Here is a 17,449-nt window from a genome sequence, read left to right on the forward strand (position 1 = left end):
AACTGTGTGGGGTCCAAAATTATCCAATCTGCAAGAAAAAATCATTGAGGCAGAGCTCTAAGCCATTAACTATTAAAGAGTCCAGACCCTTTCAATAAATGAGACCTCAGATCTTTCTCATGATCTGAGCCTTAATTTTGTAGGACTTGGTATCCAGACACAAAAGAAACAAAGTAAAATACAGAGTTTCATTGGATGATAGATCTTCCTTTTGATCCTCCAGGAGGGCCAGAAATGATAAATCAGCATAGGTGGTCACAGGATGGGCAAGGAAAGGGTCATCTCCTCTAAGTAGTCATAAGATGAGTCCCTGCTAATGTTAGACAAGAGAGAGTGGTCCAAAGATATAAAAATAAACTGAGGGACCTTCCATATCATGTCAAGACATCCCACACAAGCTGGGTTTGGTCATGTACTCATCACCCAAAAGGGTGGAGGTCCTCTAGTCAGCATTCTTGTGGTTAGAAAAGTGAATTTCATAACAGGTTATTGAACCACTAGTGAACTCACAGCTTGTAGTTTGAAGTTTGGGGTTAGAATCTATCTAACCTTATCTAATTATTCCTATATCTAAGATATGTAAAATATGTACTAATATATGTAATTCCTATATTCATGTTAATTGAATAAACTAAATGTATATTACTAGATGAGTATATCACTAATCATTGCTAACAGTCACTACCCCATGGAATCACACTAAGCTGATTAATACTGATTAGAGCAAAATAGGGGTCTAATTAAAATCATCTTTTGTCATCTGTCTTTGGAATGGGCTCCCACATGAGGTAGTGAATTTCCCATCACTTAAGATATTCAGGCAGAGACTGGATGACAAGTTGTTGGAAATATTGTAGATGGGGTTCATATTTAGCTAGGATTGAAATAACTAACTTCCATGGTTCCTTCTAACTCTTAAAATTCTATGATTCTGTAAGAATTCTTTCTCTTAGAGAAAACCATATGTTAGAATTTAACTGTGTCAAGACTAGAAGCATTACTTAGTTTGGTATTCTTCGTTCTGTTCTCAGAATTTGTCCGCATTTCCAATTTCTTTCACAGTACCTGGGGGCTACCTACAAAGAGAAATTAATTTCTGTGAAGATTAAATCCCAGCAGATTTTGGCATCAGCTCTTCTAAATCAGAATGTCTACAGAAGTAAGGGAGGCTTCGATGCTGGTTTCACAAATGCCAGATGAACAAGATAGGATTCTAATAGTGAAGATGGAAGAGGAGGAAATCCACACCTGTGAGCAGGAACCCAGTCTCCACTGGAACAGCTGCTATAGCCCGGAAACATTTCGACAGCGTTTCAGGCAGTTTGGCTACCAGGACTCACCTGGCCCCCGTGAAGCCTTGAGTCAACTTAGGGAATTTTGCCATCTATGGCTGAGGCCTGAAATGCACACAAAGGAGCAGATCTTGGAGCTGCTGGTGCTAGAGCAGTTCCTGGCAATTCTGCCCAAAGAGCTTCAGACTTTAGTACAAAAGCATCACCCAGAGAATGGAGAGGAGGCAGTAACTGTGCTGGAAGATTTGGAAAGGGAGATTGATGGACCAGGAGAGCAGGTTCATATGACAAGGGGTCATCTAGTAATGGGGGGAAATTTCCTGAATTTCTATCTCCCCTTCACCTAGTTAGTAACATAGTTGTTTCTGTCTTGTCTGTTTTCTCTTCTTGTCTTCCATATTTGCTTATTGTTCTAGGAAAAGGAATGAAATTCTCATTCTTCCATCCTTTATCCCTGAGATAGTTTTCCATATAGTCTCTTCTTTCTGTGATTTGTGTTCTTATTATTACTATAATTGGCTCACAACCCAAACCAAATCTAAATGTTTCCAGGTCTCATTCCGTCAACAAAATCAGGAAGAGATGGTACTTCAAGGAGCAGATCAGGAGTCACTAAGCCTTCAAGTCCAGCCCATGGTTAACCAGCTCAAGTGGGCATCTTGGGAACTCCACACCCTAAGACAAAGTGGTAAGGAGTTAAACTCTATGTGGGGTGGAGGGTGAAAGTGGGTGTCTCTTCCACCTCAGGTATGTAAATTGGTGCCTTTTCCTTACCCATTCGCCTCTTAACGTTGGAAGTGTTATCATTATTTGTTTCCCCAGGCATATGCTCTTAATATAGTAGAGCTCCTTTTACCCTTTTCATATCCTAAATGAAATTAGCCTTTATTTATAGATATCAACCATACCAGTCATTTCTTCTATTATAACTTCTTCATTGGCCATTCTCATATTGCTATTAAAGTCATTTTCCTCACTCATCTTCTTGGCTTCTTTTCTAGCCTTCTTTTCCTACTTTGACTTCCATTAACTTTTACATCAAATTTTATATCTTTCTGATTTCTTTCCTCATTGCTAGACTTGTTGCTTCAGACCACCTTGCCTCCTTTTGTAAATCAGTTCTCCTTCTACCCACTGTAGACTGTATGCCTACCTTTTACATGAGAGAGATGTCATTCGATTTTCCAGCAACTTCTCTCTACTTTAAAAAAAAAAAACTATCCCAAAAGGTATCCATAGCTATTTCTAACTTTACCCCCTCCTGTGTTTTTTTCCGTTTTCAGGAAATTCCTGTTTTCATGGCTTTTTCCAGGGCCCTAATTAAGATCACCACTGCACCTCTTCTCCACAGGTTATACTGGTCATCCTGTTTACTCTGAATGAACTATGGAAAAAACCCTTTTTCTCTTACTTCAAAAAGCCACTAGAGCTTCTTAAACAGGAAAGAGACATAAGAACTATGCATTAGAAGTATTAATTTAACATCTGTGTGTAAGATGGATTGGAGGAGGGAGAGACAGTGATAGTCCAGGCAAGAAGTGGTGAAAGCCAGATGAAAGTGACTTTATGAGTGGGGAGAATGGGATGGTTGCAAGAGATATCGTGGAAATAAAATTGATAAGACTTGGCAACTAATTGACTATGGCTTTAGAGAGAAGATTCAGGGGTACACTTTGTGGGGTTTTTTTGTTTGTTTTTTGGGGGTTTTTTTGGCCAGGCAGTGGGGTTAAGTGACTTGCACAGGGTCACACAGCTAGTAAGTGGTATGTGTCTGAGGCAGGATTTGAACTCAGGTCCTCCTAAATCCAGGGCCGGTGCTGTATCCACTGAACCACCTAGCTGCCTCAAAAGATATTGTTTTTTTTCTTGTTTGTTTTTGGGGTTTTTTTGGCTAGGCAATGGAGTTAAGTGACTTGCCCAAGGTCACACAGCTAGTAAGTGTCAAGTGTATGAGGCCAGATTTGAACTCAGATCCTCCTGACTGCAAGGCTGGTGCTCTATCCACTGTGCCACCTAGCTTGCCCGACTTTGTAGTTTTAAACCTGGGAAACTAGGAGGAGTGAAGGACAGAAATAAGGAAATTTGAACGTGGGTAAGCTTAGAGGAAAGTTCTTTTTTGGACATAAGCATGCTGAATTTGAGAGGGAGAATTCAGTAGAATGTAAGCTTCTTGAGGGCAGGGACTATTTTTCTGTTTTGCTTTGTATATCTCTATCCCCTAGCACAGTTTTTTGCACTTAGTAGGATCTTCATAAATTCTTGTTCATTGAATTAGACTGGATTGGACAGTACATCCCCAGTGGAAATGTCCAGCAGGCAGTTGGTGATGGAGCGCTGAAGTAAAGAAAGGTTAATTTGGAGTTTAAAAAACAAAACAAAACTATAAGTGACTAAGAGAGACCAAGAAATGTAGAAACAAATTTACAGAATACAAATTTCTTATCCTAATTTAACTAATGACTAGACTCAGATTTGTTTGGTGTACACAACTCCAGTTCTTTCCTTTCTTCCACCCTATTTCATGTGAACTAAAGAAAAGAGTTTTGCTTCTGTATTTCTGTCAGGCTTCAATAAGGGGGCTGAGCCACTAGTGAGAGTTGTTTGTTTCTCAGGGCGTGCGAAAGACCCAGAGAAGCTAGGGCTTATAATAACTGTGGATATTGATCCCTTTCATCCTGCAGTTTTCCCTTACAAGGGGCTTCTTTCATTTTTATAGAAATGGGACTTTCTTGCTGTAATCCATAAATAGATGTGGTTTTAATGCAGAAAATTTGAATGGAATATTCATGACTGTTGTTACAATAAATTAGTTATTTGTCATAGTTGCTTAAAATTGAGATTCTCAACATTTGGAGAGTTGTGAGCCATAAATGTTGGCTTTAATACCAGCATTCTGTGACTTCATGATTTCGTTTGGAGAGTCATTTAGTCTAATCCCTGCCCAAAACATGAATCTTCTCTAGAACATCCCCCATAAGTGAGGATTTGATAATCTGCTTGAAGATCCCTAGTGACGGATTATTTAATAACCTCTGAAGTAACTGATTGAATTTTGGTACATCTCTACTTGACAGGAAATTTTTCCTTACGTTGGACCAAAAATTTACCTTCCTACCTTCCTACCTTCCTGTGGTTCCCATTCTGACCTCTGGGAGCCAAGCAGAACAAGTATAGCATCTTATCTACATGGTCACACTTCACATATTTGAAAATAGCTATCGTCTATTCTCTGTCGTCACTTCACCAGTTTGTCTTTTTCAGTCATATCACCATCTTGATCACTCTCCTTAGGATAAGCCCCATCCCTTCTAAAAGATGAGTTTAAGAACATTATTTCAAAGGGCAGCTAGGTGGCGCGGTGGATAGAGCACAAGCTCTAAAGTCAGGAGGACCTGAGTTCAAATGTGGCCTCAGACCAAGCACTTGACACTAGCTGTGTGACCCTGGGCAAGTCACTTAACCCCAATTGCCTAACCCCTTCCCCCCCAAAAAAAGAACATTATTTCAGATTGTGTATGACAAAGGGAGAGTACAGCTGCATGACTACTTCTCTGACCCTGACATTTGTCCTTCTCTGGTTCTATAGCACCTCATATTTTGTTCCTTAGAAAGCATATATAGTACCTTAGCAATAATAAAGGAAAAACTCATTTTTCATAGTGCTTTACTCGATAACTTTTTAGGGAAAGTAATATGTATTTTAAAGATGGGGAAAGAGGACTCAGAGGTTACATGATTTTTTTTCCAGAATCACATGACTAATAATTGACAGAGCCAGCACTTGAACCCATCTGATGATTCTAAGTGTAGTGCTAGTTCCACTATACCTTACTGCCTCTTTAGTTTTTTTATATGTGTGTGTGTGTGTGTGTGTGTACACACACACACACACACACACACACACACACACACATACACATATTCACTACCCTGGGTTGTCATTCATGTGGACCTTTTGACTTGAAGTCATTGAGTGAAGATAGGTGCTTTTTTTTTAAACCTTGTTTTTTATATTGAGTTTCAATTCTCTGTTAACCATTTTTGTTCTATCCTTCTAAGCTGAAAAATTTTGTTCTTCTTGGTAGACAGAACATGAGCAAAACATATCATAATAAATTTAGAGCTAGAAGGAAATTAGCTGGAGCTGTGCTCGTCCAACCCCCTTATTTTACACTTATCCAAGTGGTAATGATGTACTGCAGATTCGACATCAGATACTTCATCACTGAGCTTAATCTGTTACTAGACTGCAGAAATTTTTAAAATAAATCATAACAAATCAAGTTAACAAGTATTTTTTAAGTGTGTACTATGTGTCAGGCATTCTGCTCAATGCAGGGAATACAAATAAAAGCAAAAACAGTCCCTGCTTTCAAGGAGCTCATATTCTAATCAGGGAGACAACATGCAAAAACTATGTATAAAGAAGATATATACAGAGTAAATTGGAGATAATCTCAGTGGGAAGGCACTAACATTTGAGGGAAATGGGGAAAGACTTCTTTCAGAATGTGGGATTTTTAGCTGAGACTTGAAGGAAGCCAGGAGGTCAAAATGAAGAGACAGAAGATGTAGTGTGTCATGTGCAAGAAAAGAAAAGGAGGCCAGTATCACTGGATTATAGAGTTCCTGGAAGGGAGTAAGATATAAGAAGGAAAGGAAGGGAAAAGAAGGGAACCTGTTATGAAGGGCTTATGATAATAAGAAACCACTAGAGTTCATGAGTAAGGGAGGACACAATCAGATCTGTGCTTTAGGAAAATCAGTTTGATAGCTGAGTGGAAAATGAACGAGAGGGGAAAAAGCCTTGAGGCAAGTAGACCAACTAGAAGGTTATTGTAGTAGTCTAGGCATGGGGCGATAAGTGCCTGTGACAAGATAGTGCCAGTGTCAGAGGAGAGAAGGGGGTATGTGCAAAAGATGTTATAAAGGTGAAATTGACAGGACTTGTCAATCAAACAGATTTGATGGGTGATGGGGGGAGTGAGAGAGAGGGTGAAGAATTAAGGCTGACACGGAGATTGTGAGTTTAGGTGACTGGATTATGATGATGGCACCCTCAACAGTAATAGGGAAGATAAGAAAGAGGGGGATGCTTGGAGGAAAAATAAATGAGTTCAGTTTTAGATATGTTGATTTTAGTTGTCCACAGGACGTCCAGTTTAAGATGTCTAATAGGCAGCTAGAGATGTGAGTCTAGAGGTCAGGAGAGAGCTTAGGGCAAGATAGATTTGAGAATCATGTGCAGGATGATAAGTGAATCCATATGCACTGATGAGATCACCAGAGGAAATCATATAGAGGGAGAAGAGAAAACGACCCAGGATAGAACCTGGGGAACACTGGTACTTCCATTTTGGAGAGAGGACTGGACTTTGTCTATTCCTGTCCTGGCTCTGCTTCTGACTGGACTTCTGGACCCACAATTATTAATGAATGTGACCTGGATATAGATCCAGCAAAAGAAAAACAGAAAAGAAACTGAAAAGGAGCAGTCTACTAGTAGGAAGAAAACCAGGAGAGAGCATTATTAGAAAAATCTAGAGAGGAGAGTATTAAGAAGAAGGTGATTGACAGTGTCAAAGACTGTACAGAGGTCAAGAATAAAATAAAAATTGAGCAAATCCATTAAATTTGGCAATTAAAAAATCATTGGTAACTGTGAACAGAGTAGTTTTAACTGAATTATGAGGTCAGAAACCAGACTGTGGAGATTTTAGAAGAGAGGAAGAAAGGAAAGGAAGTAGAAATGTAAGAATTTTAGCCACAAAAGGCAGGAGAGATATAGGGAGATGACTATTTGTTAGGAGGGTTTTCTGGAGAATTTTAATTTAGATATTATGTTAGACTAGAATTCCGAGGTTCCCTATATCCTTGAAATTTTGTGATTCCATGAAGCTCAGAAAGGATGTAATTGACCATAGGTAAAGCAGAATTGGGATTCAGACCCAGATGCTAAGATTTTAAAATCCAGTACTCTTTGTATTACAACATATTGGCCCTCAGAAATAGAATGGCAAGACATTCTTTCTAACAACTATTGTTTTCATATTCATACCAAACAGACCCTATCCCTTTCTTAATCTTCCTCTTACTCCAGAATAGCAAAACACATACACACAAAACTCTTTCTCTACTATTTGATATTTATTGCCTCACCTCAGACTGGGCTTTAGTCTTCCTGACATTTTTCATAAGACAGAACCTTGCCACTTTTTGTACTTGTCCTTATTTACCACTTTTCATGTGTATAAGAAGTATTCATAATACTTCATTCATTCACATATTGTGAAGCCTTAAAATGTAATACATAACGTGAGTTGTTATTTTTAAATTAGTTTGTTATTGACTTGTCTTTTTAGCTACATTTAGACACCTCTTTTTTTCTTCCTTATTTGAATCCACTGTGACTTCACTAGAATTTCTGTTTTGAGTGCCTCCCATTCCTTTTGCCCTAACTTCTCTGTTTCTCAGGCTATAGGATCCTATCAATCCCATCTGAACTTTTTGAACTCTAAACTCCTAAAATCCAAGCCAGGTTTTCCAGTAACCATCTGTTACAAATTCTAATCTAGCCATTCTCTCTCTCACTTATGTCTTAGAAAACCATAATTACTCCCCAAACTTTTGTATTTAAGCTTTATTAATACAGATTTAAATTAATTGTGTTTATGGATTCTGTGAATTTTTAAATACCTCTTGAGGTGTAATTTAAGATAATTCTTGGGAAATAGAAAGCAAGGTTCAAGAATCACCACTTTGGATAAGCAGCCTATCACTTAATGGCCACTATGAATGAAACTCAAAATTTTTTTTCAAATTTTTATATTTTTTCCAATTACACATAAAAACAATTTTTAACATTCATTTTTAAAAATGCTGAGTTCCAAATCCTCTATTTCCCACTCTCCCATACATCATACTTGAGAAGGAAACAATGTGATATAGATTATACAAGTGCAATCATGCAAAACATAATGCAAAAGAAAAAACACAGACCAAAGAAAAAATGTCAAGAAGATTTTAGAAAAGCATATTTCTATCTGCATTCAAACTTCCATCAGTTCTTTCTCTGGAGGTGATAGCATTTTTCATCATAAATACTTTGGAATTGTCTTGGATCATTGTATGGCTGAGAATAGCAAAGTCATTCACAGTTGTTCATCATATAATATTGCTATTACTGTGTAGGATGTTCTCCTACCTCTGCTCACTTCACTTTGTATCAAATTATATAAGTTTTTCCAGGTTTTTCTGAAACCATCCTGCTTGCCATTTCTTATAGCACAATAGTATTCCATCACAATCATATACCAACCACAACTTGTTCAGCCATTCCCCAATTGATGGGCATCCCTTCAATTTCCAGTTCTTTACCACCACAAAAACAGCTGCTATACATATTTTTGTGTATGTATGTATGTATGTATGTATGTATGTATGTATGTATGTATGTATGTATGTATATATGTAGATGTGTATGTGTGTAGATGTGTATATATATGTACATATGTATGTGTATATGTGTGTGTGTGTATACATATGCACACATATGTATACACACACACACATATATATATATAGGGTTTTTTTTCCTTTTTTAAAAAATCTCTTTGGGATACAGACCTAGTAGTGGTATTGCTGGGTCAAAGTGTGTGCATGATTTTATAGCGCTTTGGGCATAGTTCCAAATGCTCTCCAGAACGGTTGGATCAGTTCACAATTCTACCAATAGTGTATCAGTGTTTCAATTTTTCCATATCACCTCCAACATTTATCATTTTCCTTTTCTGTCATATTAGCCAGTCTGATAGGTGTGTGGTAGTACCTACCTCAAAGTTGTTTTAATTTGAATTTTTCTAATCCATAGTGATTTAAAGCATGTTTTCATATGACTTTGATTTCTTCTTTTGAAAACTGCCTGTTCATATCCTTTGACCATTTATCAGTTGGGGAATGACTTGTATTCTTATAAATTTGACTCAGTTCTCTATATATTGAAGAAATAAGGCCATTATCAGAGAAACTGTGTACATTTTTCCCCCAGTTTTTTGCTTTCCTTCCAATCTTGGCTGTATTCATTTTGTTTGTGCAAAAGCTTTAATCTAATATAAGCAAAAATTATACATTTTACAACCTGTAATACTGTCTTATTCTTGTTTGGTCATAAATTCTTTCCTTATGCATAAATCTGACATATAAAATTTTCCATGCTCCCCTAATTTGCTTATGGTGTCATTATTTGTGTCTAAATCATGTGCCCATTTTGACCTCATCTTGGTATACAGTGTGAGGTGTTCTCTATCTAGTTTCTGCCAAACTGCTTTCCAATTTTCCCAGCAATTTTTGTCAGATGGTGAATTCTTGTTCCAAAAGTTTGGATCTTTGGGTTTAACAAACACTAGATTACTGTGGTCATTTACTACTGTGTGTAGTGTACCTAATTTATTTCACTGGTCCACCACTCTTATTTCTTCTTCAGTACCAGACTGTTTTGATGATTACAGCTTTGAAATACAATTTGAGATATGGTACTCCTAGACCACTTTCCAAAACTTTACGCTCTGTTTTCCCATTAATTCCCTTGATATTCTTGACCTTTTGTTCTATCAGATGAATTTTGGTTATTATTTTTGTCATATATAGTTTGTTGGTAGTTTGATTGGCATGGCACTGAATAAGTAAATTAATTTAGGTAGAATTGTCATTTTTATTATATTGACAAAGCCTACCCATGAGCTATTGATATTTTTCTATTTGTTTACATCTGACTTTATCTGCATGAAAAGTGTTTTGTAATTACATTCATATGGCTTCTGGGTTTGTTGTGACAGGTAGACTCCCAATTATTTTACATTGTCTGCAGCTGTTTTAAATGGAATTTGTCTTTCTATCTCTTGCTGCTTGACTTTGTTGGTACTATATAAAAATGCTGATGATTTATGTGGGTTTATTTTTGTATCTTGCAATTTTGCTGAAGTTGTTAATTATTTCAATTAGTTTTTTAGCTGACTTCTGGGAAGGCTTCTAATCTCTCCCCATTACAGAAATAATGCTTGCTGATGGTTTTAGATAGATGCTACTAATCATTTTAAGGAAAGTTCCATTTATTTCTGTGCTCTCTAGTGTTTTTAATAGGAATGGGTGTTATTTTGTCTCAAAAGCTATTTTTGCATCTATTGAGATAATCACATGATTTGTTAGTATTGTTATTGATAGTGTCAATTTTACTGATAGTTTTCCTAATATTGAACCAGCCCAGCACTTCTAGTATAAATCCCACACGGTCATAGTATATGATCTTTGTGATATATTGCTGTAATCTCCTTGCTAGTATTTTATTAAAATTTTTGCATCAATATTCGTTAAGGAAATTGGTCTGTGGTTTTCTTTCTCTGTTTTAATTATTCCTGGTTTAGGTATCACCACCATATTTGCGTCATAAAAGAAATTTGGAAGGATTCCTTCTTTGCCTATTTTTCCAAATAGTTTATACAGTATTGGAATTAAATGTTCTTTAAATGTTTGGTAGAATTCACTCGTGAGTCATTTGGAGCTGGGGATTTTTTTCTTAGGTAGCTAATTTGTGTCTTGTTCAATTTCTTTTTCTAATGTCAGATCATTTAAGTATTCTATTTCCCCTTCTGTGAATCTAGGTAATTTATATTTTTGTAAATATTCATCCTTTTCATTTAAATTGTTAGGTTTATTGGCATATAGTTGAACAAAATAGCCCCCAATAATTGCTTCAATTTCATCTTCATTGGTGGTGAATTAACCATTTTCATTTTTGATACTAGTGATTTTCTTTTCTTTCTTTTTTTAATCAAATTAACCAATATATCTATTATATTGTTATTGTTGGTGTTTTTCATAAAACCAGCTCCAGTTTTATTTCAATGGTCAGTGGTTTTTAAATTTCTCACCTCTCCCATTCATCCTTTGCCATCCTATTTTTTTAGTTGTTAGTCATTTTTCAGTCGTGTCTGACCCCATTTGGGATTTTCTTGGTGAATATGCTAGAGTAGTTTGTCATTTTCTTCTCCAGCTCATTTTACAGATAAGGAAACTGACAGAAACAGGGTTAAGTGACTTGACCGGGGTTGTACAGATGGTAAGTGTCTGAGGACAGATTTGAACACGGGAAGAGGAGACTTCCTGATCCCAGGTGCTGACACTCCATCTTGTCATCTTTTTTACTACCCACTTACTACTCTACCTATTCCCATGTTCATTTCATTGTCTGGATCAGCTATCCCTGCACTGTTACCTTTCTCTCCCCAAAGTCTGCTGCTTTACTTGCCTTGTCTCTCATACTGTGGTGCCATTTTGTAGGTATTTATGAGCCATTAATTCCTAGAACATTTGTATTTCATTTAGATCATCTTGTCTCCCTTGCAGCACAGAGAACAGATGATATTGCATTTTCTTTTTGTTGTTTCAGGTGATGACACGAGAGTGGAAAAGGTAGAACTGGCTCCAAAGCAGATTTCTTCTGATATAGCATCACATGGTAGTAGTGTTCCTGGCACCCTCAATATGAATGTTCCCCAGGTTTTAAAATTTAGAGAAACCTGTGAAAGTGATGGCAGATTCAAAAGAAGGCAGGGAAATCCCTCTCGCAAAAAACAGTATAAATGTGATGAATGTGGTAAAAATTTCAGTCAAAGCTCAGCCCTTATTCTTCATCAGAGAATCCACAGTGGAGAGAAACCCTATGAATGTGATGAGTGTGCAAAAGCTTTCAGCAGAAGCTCAATTCTTATTCAACATAGGAGAATCCACACTGGGGAGAAGCCTTATATATGTCATGAATGTGGGAAAGCATTCAGCCAAAGTTCCAATCTTTTTAGACATAAGAGAAGGCACAATAAAGAAAAAATCCTAACAGTGTCATGAGTGTTTGAAAGCAATCAAAATCTTTTCATCAGAGAAGACTCAATAGACAAAGATCCTTTTGATGAAATCAGTTTAGTTTTAGTGGGCATAAATTCCCTATTGAAGATCAGAAAAGCCACTGTGGAGAATGTGAAACATTAATTACTGTTTCTTCCTTATATAATAGTACAGTACCATCCCTATCAGACATTTGAGAATCCTAGCTCTACTGCAGGCAGTCATCCTTAAGTCCCACTTGCTGGGGATCATCTATTAATTTATTTTATTTCCATTGCCATGTCAGCTAGATGGCTGTTTGCCCCTTCTCTAAAAATGTCCTTCTTAGATAATTTCTCCCTATTTAGAGTGAATATAAAAGTTTTATAAGGTAATTCATTTAAAAGATGGGCACTTTTTATTTTTTAAAATGCAGCGTAGGAATTCTAGCAACAAGTCTGAAGACATCTTTTTCAGCTATTCTATTAGGCCTGTTGATTTTGGCCTGGATCTAGAATTTCATTGGTGTAGAGAACATTTTGCACTGCACATCTGCAATTCAAACTATGGTCACACAGCTTGTATATATGAGAGACAGGACTTGAACTCAGATCTACCAGATTTCAAAGCCAGCACTCTTATCTACAACACCATGCAGTCTCTCTTGTTATCACACTCTAACATAAAGATTCAGGCTTATAGGAAGAGTAGCCAGAGAGGTATAGGCCCCAAAATAGATGGTCACCATTATCTAGAATGAGAGGTTATTGAGGTCAAGAAATGGACAACACTCCCAGGTTAGAAAACAGAAATACTATGATTGAAGCTAGTAAGAATGTAAATAGTATGTAGTTTAGAGCCAGCTCATGACAAGAACAAGATGCTTCCCTGTGTTTGTAGGAAGCCTCTAACTTTAAAAAATGTGTATGTAAAATAAGCTACCAAATCAGATTATCACGTGATATGAAAGTATATTATAACAAACTGATGTTATGCTAAGTGGTTGTAGCATCCTCATCATCTAGGAAATGAAAAGTTGTAGAGTAAGACCTTTTCGGTGTATCTGCAGCATTGTCTAAGAGGATCCCCTTTATTAGCTGACGTGTGTCTAATTATATTGGCAAGCATATCTTTATAGTGAAGAAGTGTGATTGATTGGGCTATTGCATCTTATTGCAAGTATCACTTAAAATTGAGGCAAAGGGAACTTTAGATAACTTTGTTACAAAATTTCAGAAGTCTCAGTACCTGAGAGGCTACTTAGTTCAACCCATAACTTAACAAGGAACCTATAACTTAGCAGTATACACCAGATAGCTCAATACCAAAAAAAGGTAACTATCTAACTCAACTATGTAATTGCAGTTAATAGATATATTTCCTCAACATAAATTAAAAATTGACTTGCTAATACAAATAAATCTTGGGATTTGGGGTAAGCTTAACTACTGCTTCCAAACATAGAGTTGAGATTTCAGTCTAGACCCATGATGATACCACAAAAATGTAGAAATTGGTAATACCTGATTTAAAGAACTTGCCAAAATCTTTTGTATACATTCTTCAAAATTGAAGTTAAAAACATCTCCACCATAGTTTATAAGTTTTAAAGATTTTATATTTTTCAGCAGCTAATCAATACATATTGGGCAAATATAGTAGCACAGAAATTATACCAACATGTTTAATGGAAACAAGTGTTTTATTTGAAAATAAAGTAACTGGTTTATTTATTTAAATTACTTTGACAGAAACTGATAAACTAATTTTCCCTTTTTAGGGATTCATTATACGTATTATAATAATACACATTTTGTTAGTGATAATGCCTATGTAATGTACTCCATTGACTGTATTCTGCTGTTATGCTTCAATTACACTACTGGCTAGAAAAACATCAGATATAAAGATGAGACATGGGAAGGAAGAAGGAACAGAAGGTACCTGTAAGTGGCCCTTTGGTCTACCTGTAACTGCCACAAAGTATAATCATTTCACACTTCTCCCAAGATTATTAATATATGTAGTACTTTGGAAGATTCCAAAGGGTTGGAATTCGTGTAGGCCAGTTAACGATATATGTGACAAATACATAGCAACTAGTCATTAAAAAAAAGCCAGTAGGGAGAAGTGAATGCAAAATGGAGCTTGTTTATAAATATGCTGATAGTAATTGTCATGTGGAATATAGAGTTAAGTATGTATATATGACTATGTATTGATATAATGTATTATTTTATGTTATAGAAAATGAAAAGGTCTTTTGTTTGTGACTCATTCTCCTTGTGGCTGAAAGGAACAAACCAATGACCAATAAAGCAATGACCTCCCCATAGATAATCATTGTTGTGTGTTATTCCCCCAATAATTAGATGATAAGTCATTGCTTTAGGACTTAGATACCTTTCAGGTAAAACTGGACAGTCTAAATCAGGTAAACTGAGGGGTACAACTACCCTCATTTGGTTAAGCATTCGTTCAGCAAGCATTTATTAAGTGCTTAAAACATACCAGGCTCTGGGGATACAAAACAAAAACAACCCCTGCCCTGATGTTCTACTGGGGGAAACAATGATAATGTGGATAAGTAAGTACAAAAAATATTCAAAATAATATGGAATAGGGGAGACGTTCTGAACAATTGGAGGAATCAGGAAAGACCTTGTGTAGAAGATGACACTTGTACTAAGCCTGGTTGGAAAATAGGAATTCAAAAAAAACAAGTGAGGAGAGAAGTATATTCTAGGTATGGGAGTTGACCTGCGGAAAGGCTCAAAGATGGGAGATGAATGTCATGTACAGCCAGTTACACCAATCTGGTTACAGTGTGTGTAAAGGGCACAACATATGATAAACCTCAAAAGATGGGGCATACCCAGATTATGAAGAGCTTGTAAGCACCAAACGACAAAAGAGTTTGTATAGCAATTCAGTATGACATGATCAAAACTTCCCCTGGGGACCATAGATAAGAAATCTGATCACAGTATTCTTCCTTTCTTAACAGTTGTTTTGTTTTTTGTTTTGTTTTTTAGTGAGGCAATTGGGGTTAAGTGACTTGTCCAGAGTCACGCAGCTAGCGAGTGTTCTGTATCTAAGGCCAGATTCGAACTCTGGTGTTACTGACTCCAGAGCCAGTGCTCTATCCACTGCACCACCTAACTGCCCCCCCCAATAGTTGAACAAGCCCTTTAAAGTTTTAGAAAACATGGAGGTCTCTATCTGGCAAATGTAGACAATTTCTAGGCATAATCAAGATATTTAGTACCTACCATTAGGTAAATGAAATAACCTCCAAAGACAGAAGATTTAGGGAGGATGTGATAGTTGTCTTCAATATTTTAAGTCTCATTGTGGAAGATATATTAGACTTGTTCTGCTTAGACCTAGAAGGTAGACGATATAGCAGGGATATTTTTGCAGAGAAACAAACTTTGACTTCATCTAAAAAATAGAATGGGCTGTTTCAGTTCAACAAACATTAAGTGACAACGATGTGAAAGACATTGCCCTGAGAGCTGGGGGTACAAAACAAAACTAAGTTTCTGCTTTCAAAGAATATACATTCTATGGTGGAAAGGTAGTGGGTTCCCCCTAACTGTAGGTCTTCCAGCAGAAGCTGAAATCACAGAGTGGATTCCTCTTCAGGATTGAATTTAAATGGCCCCTGAGGCCCAAATCCAGATTCTGAGATTGTGTGATTTTACAAGTCTATAATGCTTTTGATTGCAAGTAACTAAAAATTCAAATTAGTTGTAGTAGAAAAATATCGGCCAATGCACCTTACTTTTTGAGGTTGAGGGGTGCTGGGACTCCGATAGCGACATGTGGGTCCTGCCGGAATGAATTCGACCCAAGCCTTTTTTCAGCCAAAACAAGGTTTATTAAAACACAGATAGAGAGTGGGTTTGATTCTAACAATCTGCTCTGCTTAGATGAGAATGACTCTTTTTATAGAAAAAGGATCTGGATGGAAGTGGCCAGTAGATTGGGGTGACTGCAAGGTAGCAGAGAACCCCAGGGACCTGGACCACGTGGCCAAGAGAGAATGGGGTCTAGATAGAATCAAGAGTGGGAAGTAGCCAGGGGCTACTGGAGGTAATGGACAATATGGAGGGCTGGCACAGCAGAGAATTGGGAAATTGGACTTAGGCTACAATGAAAGGCCAGTTGACTGGAATGGGTTAGTGCCTCAGGCAAATGCCAGAGACTTGGATCAGGTGGGAAAATTCAAGGAGAGTTCAAGGTGGGGTTTCCAGGGCCGGTAGACAAATGCGACCCAAATTCTTTTGGGGTAAGGGGCCATGGTTTTGGCTTGGGCCTGTACTTGGTCATACCAACTTAAGAAAAATTTGCCTAGTGAGTTGTCTGTTCTGGCTCAAGCTTTTTGTTAGAACTAATAAAGCAGAGATCAAAGTTTTTGAGCAAAAGGACCAAACTTTCAATTTCCCCAGCCATTTAACCAAAAGAAATTTAGCTCTGCATGTTTTCAAGCATTCCTGAAATTCTACATCATCTGACCCAGTTTTCCTTCCTCCTTCCTTAAAAAAAAATTGTTGTAATCAATGTATATACAGTTCTGGTCTTTTTTATTTCCTTCCTTGTGTATTTCATATTTTATAATTTTTATGGCATGATAATATCCCATTACATTGATAAACCATAATGTGTGCATTCTCCAAATAAACAGCAAGCATCTGTTAAGTGCCTCCTATGTTCGAAGCATTGTGGTAGGTGGTGGACTCCAAAAACAAAAGTGAAACAGTCTTTACCCTCAAAAAGCTTACATTTTAAAAGGTAATTTGAGGGATGTGGGGGCAGGTGCAGAAAGACACTAGGAAAGGCTTCATGTAGACGGTGATGCTTTCGCTGTCTTAATTATGTGGGGGTATGAGTAGTTTCAATTTTTTGTCATTTCCAAATCTTCCTTCCCCCCCATATATATATATGCGCGCGTGTGTGTGTGTGTGTCTGTGTGTGTGTGTGCGCATTTTCCCATTAGTCTGACATTTTAAAGTGTTTGCCATCCTAGCAGGTACGAAGTGGCATCCTGACATTATGTAACCTAATGAATGCATTACTGGAAAGCTATTGGAGAAATTGTTTCAGACACCTGGTTTAACAATTGTTATCTGTGGAAAAGGAGGTTGCTGCTAGGTTATAGAAGGTTTTAAAAAACAAATCGTTTATAAGTTTCAAAAGTCTTAGTGCAGTTTTAAATTTTAGTTATCAAAACTGCACTGACTTTTGCAATGCCTTGTATTTTATCCTAGAGTCGTTAG

The 17,449-nt window shown here is 37.0% G+C and overlaps 1 protein-coding gene across 3 annotated transcripts in view; it reads left to right on the forward strand.

Annotated features, from left to right (window-relative positions):
* The window catches only part of ZNF396 (zinc finger protein 396), a 35,173-nt gene extending 20,666 nt beyond the window's left edge, over nt 1-14,507 (forward strand). For all 3 annotated transcript variants that reach the window (XM_020966405.2, XM_078155740.1, XM_078155741.1), the window contains 3 exons: nt 1,063-1,570; nt 1,845-1,980; nt 11,737-14,507. In XM_020966405.2, the coding sequence (XP_020822064.2) occupies nt 1,148-1,570; nt 1,845-1,980; nt 11,737-12,191 (1,014 nt within the window). In that variant the 5' untranslated portion in view covers nt 1,063-1,147 and the 3' untranslated portion in view covers nt 12,192-14,507. The remainder of the gene's footprint in view (nt 1-1,062; nt 1,571-1,844; nt 1,981-11,736) is intronic.
* The last annotated feature ends 2,942 nt before the right edge of the window (nt 14,508-17,449 follow it).

Source organism: Phascolarctos cinereus, unplaced genomic scaffold (assembly GCF_003287225.1).
Source record: "Phascolarctos cinereus isolate Bilbo 61053 unplaced genomic scaffold, phaCin_HiC Scaffold_5;HRSCAF=322, whole genome shotgun sequence".
Lineage (NCBI taxonomy): Eukaryota > Metazoa > Chordata > Mammalia > Diprotodontia > Phascolarctidae > Phascolarctos > Phascolarctos cinereus.